The sequence below is a fragment of the Anas acuta genome, chromosome 8 (genome assembly GCF_963932015.1).
Source record: "Anas acuta chromosome 8, bAnaAcu1.1, whole genome shotgun sequence".
Classification (NCBI taxonomy): domain Eukaryota; kingdom Metazoa; phylum Chordata; class Aves; order Anseriformes; family Anatidae; genus Anas; species Anas acuta.
Window position 1 is genome coordinate 6,298,107 of NC_088986.1, and position 7,360 is coordinate 6,305,466.

At 41.7% G+C, this 7,360-nt stretch overlaps 1 protein-coding gene across 1 annotated transcript; it reads left to right on the top strand.

Moving 5' to 3' along the window:
* The first annotated feature begins 2 nt into the window (after positions 1-2).
* ECHDC2 (enoyl-CoA hydratase domain containing 2) lies at positions 3-5,964 on the top strand. The gene is made up of 10 exons (XM_068690166.1): positions 3-192; positions 979-1,046; positions 1,642-1,729; positions 2,270-2,356; positions 2,956-3,048; positions 3,604-3,660; positions 4,054-4,241; positions 4,657-4,707; positions 4,994-5,041; positions 5,684-5,964. Exons 1-10 carry the CDS (start codon positions 72-74, stop codon positions 5,759-5,761), a joined length of 879 nt encoding a protein of 292 aa, XP_068546267.1. The 5' UTR covers positions 3-71; the 3' UTR covers positions 5,762-5,964.
* The last annotated feature ends 1,396 nt before the right edge of the window (positions 5,965-7,360 follow it).

Sequence of the window (7,360 nt, forward strand, 5' to 3'; positions counted from 1 at the left end):
TCACGGCGCAGCGCCGAGGCCTCGTCCCCTCAGCGCCCCGTTCCCGCCTCCGGCCGGGGCCGCGCGGCGCCATGTTATGGCTGGGGCCGGGCCGGGCTGGGGGGCGGCTGCTGCTGCGCTGGGCCCGCGGAGGGGCCCCCGCGGCCGCCCCGCGGCGGGGTGCGGAGGTGCTGGTCGGCGGGGAGGGCGGCGGTGAGTGCGGGGGGAAGCGGGGCTGGGCCGGGCGACCGGCAGCGAGGTCCCCCCGGGGTCCCCCCGTGCCCTCCTGGGTGGCCGTGAGCCGCGGAGCCGGCGGGCGGCAGCGGATGAGGAAGGAGGCGGCCGCCTTCAGGAAATGGTCGCAGCCCTGGAAAGCAGCCCCGGAGCGCCCAGAGCCCGGTTTGCAGAGCACAAGGGCAGGGGGCAGAGGTGGCTGTGGTCGTGTGTTGCCGCCTGGACCTGGCGGCGTTGGGTGAAGCCCTGCCCGCTGAGGGGCTCCTTAGCTGTAAGCGAATCGGGGCTGCAATTCCCAAGCAGTTCTGGAGCGTGAACTGGGAGTTTGTGCTGCCCACGTGTAATTAAAGGTGTTTTTTTTTCATTATGGGACATAGTTGAACACAATAACACCGTGCATTAAAACCTGAGATAAGTAGCACTTAAACCAGAAACCTAACACAGATTTTTTCCCGTTCCTGCAGTGTTTCTAAGACACATTCCTGGATGTCATGCTTGGTTTTTAAACACCTGCTTATTTGTTTTATCTGTAATGCTGTCGAATCTTGTCCGTCCTGCAACACTGGATGTCATAGGCAGTTTCCTGGCACTAATTTTCCTGGATTTCGTGGCACCTCCACTTTTAAAATAATGGATGGCTTCAGAATGTACTTACGTGCGTTTTCAGGGAAGAGAAGATGCTGCATTTGCAGATATTGTTCCCAGTTGAATTACTGTGTCAGCGTATTAAACGAAGTGTAACTGAAATTGTCTCCTATTACTAAGGTATTGCTGAAATCCTAATGAACCGACCCCATGCAAGAAATTCATTGGGAAAAGTATTTGTAAATGAAGTGAGTATGGCCCTGACCTGTAAATGTGTTTGGGATCAAGTTTGATAGTTCAGTGTGATGAGAATAAATGGGAAATCAGAAACAAAGTCTTAATCTCTTGCAGAGTCAGCAGAGGCTGCGTTTGGAAGAGGCAGATTGTTGTGTGTCAATATTGCAGTAGCTTCAGAGGGGGAGCAGACACTGCCATTATTTAAGTCAGCTAACTCAAATTCAAGTTAATATCATCACTTGAGTAATTACAACAAAGTCATACTCATTGTCACACCATAGCAGAGGTTTGGTGCTCAGCTCAAGGTTGATACTTTCCAGCAAGTGTCTGGCTTATTCTTTGTCAGGCAGGAGGGTTTAAGGGACAGCAAGGGTTCATCTTGGACTGGCAGTAAAAAATAGATGGGGAAAGCTGTTCTTCTGAGGCTGTCATGGAAGAATCCTGCTGGTTTTACATATGTGATTTCCAGGAAATTCCTGGCACCTTCACAGGAGTAAAAAAGGGGGGGGGGGGGAATTAAAAAGGCATAGATTAGGAGTTTGCTATAACTTTGGTATATACATCTATATGCTTAAAGATTTTCTTCTTTTATTTGTACTCTTACAGCTTTTTAGCGCTCTGGAACAGCTCCGCTTTGATGAGAAAGTTCGTGTGGTGGTGTTCAAGAGCGAAGTGAAGGGCGTATTTTGTGCTGGTAGGTAACAAGGTCTGCAAACTACTGTTAAAAAAAATGACTGGCTGCTAGGGTTGTATGCTGATCAGATTGTGTAGAAAAGCAGTTGGAAATGCATGCTAAAAGAGAAACAGGTTGGCTTTTGAGTAGCAAATAACACGTTCTCTCTTCTGCTTGTATGTCTCTCTGCTTTAGTGATGAAGACGTGTGACAGTGAGCCACGCAGGCTCTGTGGCTCACACCCTTTCTTCTCTGTGCTATCCTTTGTTTTCCGTATATAACCACCTTCAAGCCCAGGTGCCTCTGGTTCTGGAGTCCTTGGTTTCCAGTTTTATGGATTAGGATCATAGATTGGTGCTCCACTGAAATCTGTTCACAGGGTATACTCTAGCCACTGCTTCAACCCAAACGTCTACATTCCAAAGCTTCCCACCACCTTACTTAACCAGAATACTACATTTCAAGACTTCTGAAGTGGTCTGTCCTGAGGTGTGGCAGAAGGGAGTACAGTTGAGATGTCTCTTTCCCTGAATTCTTACCATTTTGTCTCGTGCAATTTAGGTGCGGACTTAAAGGAGCGTGCACAGATGGATGATGCAGAAGTTGGACATTTTGTTAAAAGGCTGAGAAATCTCATGGATGAAATAGGTAAATGATTATCTCAATTGGAAAATTTGTCTCCGACTGGCTCCTCAGGTGACTCCAGCTTAGGCCTGATACAAAGATCTGATGAGAGCTAAATACCAACTATACTGCTGCCATTCCAAGGACAAAATTACATTTCAGTACTGACTTCTCTAAGATGAAGAGCAGTGCACAGACATACATATACGTATCTGCTTTTAACAAAGCATTCTATATAAAATTTAATGTAATCCTTGGGAAACAATGCTAGAAAAAATGAGTGATGTTGGTTGCCCTGCTTTTAGTATATACTCAGAAGTGCTCCTGACATGGTGCTGACCCAAGAACAAGGGACTTGGACATCTGAATGTATTTGCTGAGTGTCAGGGTTGTGGTGTTTTTTTGTTTTTTTTTTTATATATCTGATACTTCCCACCCCTCTTTTTTTAGGTCTCACTAGAGAGATACCAAAGTCAAATCTGTCTGAGATACCAGTCAGAACAGCAGGACAGTCATAATGAAGAACTACTAAATACTTTAGAATTTAGGCATTTAAAATTTCCAGAAGTGAGTGCAACAGAATTCTGGGAACAAAAGTTTATAATCTGTATTGTCTTTTCCAGCTGCCTTGCCTGTACCCACAATTGCTGCAATAGATGGCTACGCATTGGGCGGTGGACTAGAAATGGCGTTAGCTTGTGACCTTCGAGTAGCAGGTTTGTGTGTTGTTTAATGTAGGGTTCTTGTAATCGGTGACTATATTTTAAAGAGAGCATATCCTTGTGATAGCTGACTTACTAGAAGCCAGTAGGCTAGAAGAGGAACTTACACAGTTCAGGAAATGAGTAGGCATTTGTCCAGATGCTGTGACGTTTGGTTTCTATTGGGGAAGTAATTTCCTTACATAAAAAAATACAGCCTATTTTTAGACAATATTAGACAATTCCTCTAGAAAACTATTAATGGGATTCAATAGTTCTTATGAAGTATTGCATCAGCACTCTGGTTAGATCTAACTTTTCCTACTTAAATCAGCTTGGAACAAAAGCCTCGATTCTTTCATTTCCATTCTTCTGTCCATTACAGTTCATCTACTGTGGTACCCAAGGTTCATTTTTCTATATAAAAATGCTCCATTAGGGGTAAGCAGCCATATTATATATCCCTCATCTGACTTGAGATGGACATTGATTAAGCAATTTCTAGTAACCTGGAGAAAAAATAAAAACTAAACTAAACTGCATACTTTCTTTTCTGTTGTTATTAAATAGCCTCATCAGCTAAAATGGGCCTTATTGAGACCACAAGAGGGCTTCTTCCAGGAGCAGGTACCTTCATTATATACTCGGTCTCTTACTTACTCATCTGTACAGCAAATATTTTGCCATTAGAGCACCTGAAGTGTGTTCTGTTTTGGTTTTGAGTTTAAATAACATCTTCTAGTGACCCAGGAGATCTCTGAATTGAGAACTGTCTCTGACTTGCTGTCAATCTAGGAAAGTCCCTTTACTCTTTTTCCACTTTATCAAAATATTTACAGGGATGCTGAAGATTTTCAGATGCTTTGCAAATGTTGACATGTTCAGCAAGTAGTTGTTAAAAGAAATACATGATCCCTTCATTTTTCAGACTTCCTTGTTACATACATAAAGAGACAAAGTTCTGTTGCTTCCTTTGGCACTTCTAGAAATGGTAAACAATGTTCTTGCTCTTGTCATAAGGTGGAACCCAGCGCCTGCCCAGATGTGTTGGAGTAGGTCTTGCAAAGGAACTCATTTTCACGGGTAGACAAATTGATGGACAAGAAGCCTTCTCAATGGGATTAGTAAATCACGCAGTACCCCAAAATGAGGAGGGAGATGCAGCTTACCAGAGAGCATTAACTTTAGCCAAAGAAATCCTTCCTCAGGTCAGTATATTATTTGTATTGTCAATGCAAAGAAGTAATTTTCCCTTAAGAAAGAACAAACAACTGAAATTCCATTTTGTGAAATACTAAAGTCTTGGTACCTGAAAAAGTCTAATTCTGACCTTTCTTGTGAATGCAGCTTCTGCAGGAACTTAGCATCCAGTTGCTTAACCTATAGGACAGTTTTCCTCCCAGACCTGCAAGACATATTGACAGCTTACACTGTGTACATCTCTTACTAACTGTAGATAATGCCAAATTCTATAAGTACTTAACTAACTTAGTGCAAATTTCTATAGATTAAAACTCAATTGGAGGTAGGGTAGTGCTACTACTATAACTGTTGTATTGTGAACCAGTGTGGCTTCAATTATTTTAAAGTTTGTTGCTTTTTTTTGTTTTGTTTTTAATAAAGGCTCCAATTGCTGTGAAAATGGGAAAGCTGGCAATAAACAGAGGAATTGAGGTAATTTTTTAAAAAATACTGAGGTAAAGGAAGCAGATAAGCAGCTCTTTGAAATTACTACAGTAAAAACATTTATAACAGATAAACTGTAATCCTTGTTTAAACAAGGCATTTAGACACTTTTCAGGTTCTTTTAAAGACTTGCTTTAAAGACAAAACTAATACAGGATTTTGTTCTACAGATTGTAGCACTCCAGTTCTAATACAGCAGTGAAGTTTCACACCGGTCACTAAATATGAATGTTTGTTTTGAGGGTCTCTCTCTTTTCTTTTCTCTCATCTGCAGGTTGATATTGCATCAGGGATGGCCATTGAAGGCATGTGTTATGCCCAGGTAGGTTACCTTCAGCCTATGTTCCCAAAAAGAGTAATTACTGCACATTTTCTAAAGCCAGATACTGCGGCATCCTACTGTATTTTCTCCTCTATAACAGAAGACAGCTGAACAGTTAAATCTGAAGCTTTGAAAAATAATTCAAGTGCAGTTCCAGATGTCTGTATTATAGCGTTAACTGTTCATGCATAGCTGCCTCTCTCAGCCTGCCTGAGACCAAAGTCCATCCTTAAATAAATAACCTTCAGTGGGAAGTTACTGTATAATCCTGCAGTTTCAGCAATACATTAATTACAGCGTGAGTTTTACTAACAGTTTTCATCTTAAACTGAGATTCCTCCCATAGTCATTCTTTCTGACAGGTTTTGAGAGCAGGTACCTTTCTTAATTAACCATTTAACTACTGTGCCTCTCAGGACTACTAAATGAATGGAAAACTTTATGTAATTTTCTTGATTTCTGGTCTTTGTCTTGGACACTGTGATTTTTACTACAACTCTGTCTCTTTATTTGCCTAATGGCTTTTGCTTCAATGGTACATCTTGCAATCTGCAAAGGGTCTGAGACCACTACTTCCAAATTAATTGGTACTTAAAAATGATACTAAATTTGTCAAATAAATGCTTTTTTTTTTAAACACAGAATATTCCCACAAGAGACCGTCAGGAAGGGATGGCTGCCTTCAAGGAGAAACGACCACCTCGGTTTATTGGCAAATAATGCTTCCTGGCTTCTCCCTTCCTACCTCCCCAACCCCAATTTAAAAAAAAAAAAAGTAGGCATGAAGAGAGAGACACTAATTTCTTGGGATTATTTTTATGACTCCACTCTGTATACTTGGCTCCTTGCCCTGGACTGCATTTTTGAATACTCCACTGGATCATTTGCTCTTATCAAATAAAGATTTAAATTTGTACATCTGATCTTCTTAAAGAACATATACCTTTCCTTTCTTTGTTCTGAATGTGAAACAAGGTGGTACTAAGGCAGTACAGGGTCGTAGGTTGTTAACTAATTATTAATGTCAGGATAGACTGTCCCTAGGAGCCTCTGATTTATAGGTTGAATTCACAGATCTCACGGATCTAGCTTTTAACCCAGTTCTCATGCATGCTGCTCAGTTCCCCTTTTGTGGCTGAGTTGATGACTGCAGAATAATGCGTGTGGGCCAGGGTGGGGAGCAGAACTGCTGTTTTCAGAGGCAGCATAGCCTGATCAGTGTAACTTTTGATGGATTCTTTTCAGCCAGCCAGCTCTGAGGAATGCTGGATTACAAACAGTAGTCTGGTGTTTACTGCAACTGAAAGGGTATAAAAACTATTTCTAAACTTTGTTCCTAACAGTACAGAGAGGCATTTAAAGTCTAAACATTTGAACCTAGCTTCCTTCTCTGAATAGAAGGGTTCAATTTTTCTTTGTAGAGAACTCATGAGCTGTGCTTTCATCAGGGCTAGCACCACTGGCCTTTAAGATGAGACCCTGACAGCAGCCCAGTATTTCCGTAACAGTTTGTGAATGGCTATAACAACCATACATGTGTTTACAGCTGCAGCTATCCGTTTAGTTTGTTTTGTGGAATGTTTAAGTCTGCATAGCACAAGGTATATGAATCTAACCTAATAGATAAGCAGGGGTTCTCTCACCATCAGCAGCTCTCTGGCCTTTCCCTCATATTATGTAAGTGCTGCAATTCACCTTTCCTGGAAATACTACTTTACCTAGCAGCTGAGGTGAAAAATTGGAGAAGTTTATTTTAAGGAATTCCTAGCCACTTTTGATTGCCCTTTCTGACCTAGGTTTTTATTATCTCTGCACATTTCCTTCCTTCCTTCAGTTCCATCATTCAGTATCTCTGTTGAAACATAAATTTAAGTCTGCTGTGGCAGCAAAAGCTCAAGAAAGCAAAAATTAATGCAGTAGCCATTCTAATTCACCTATCACTGTACAAGCCTCATCTACAGGGCCTGATTTAAAGATAGAAGGACCTGTTCCTCTGAGTTCAAAAAAAAAAAAAAACACCTCTTTCTGTTCAGTCTTCTGTGAACTAAGAGACAATAAAGCAGCCATGGACTCACCATGCAGATAAAAGCCTCGTTTTCAAATTATACTGCAGTTTTTTGTTGGTACTTTGTGTACAGGAAAGAAACTGGCTTCAGATGCCCATAAACATGCTGCATCTAAACATCAACAGAATGATGTAAAAACCACCACATAGCAATGCTCTTCCAAGTAATCAGACAGAGCAAGCAGTCTTACCACAGAAGCATGGTGTTTAACCCCAGTCTGTCATGATCAGTGCAAAACACTGCTATTACTCCA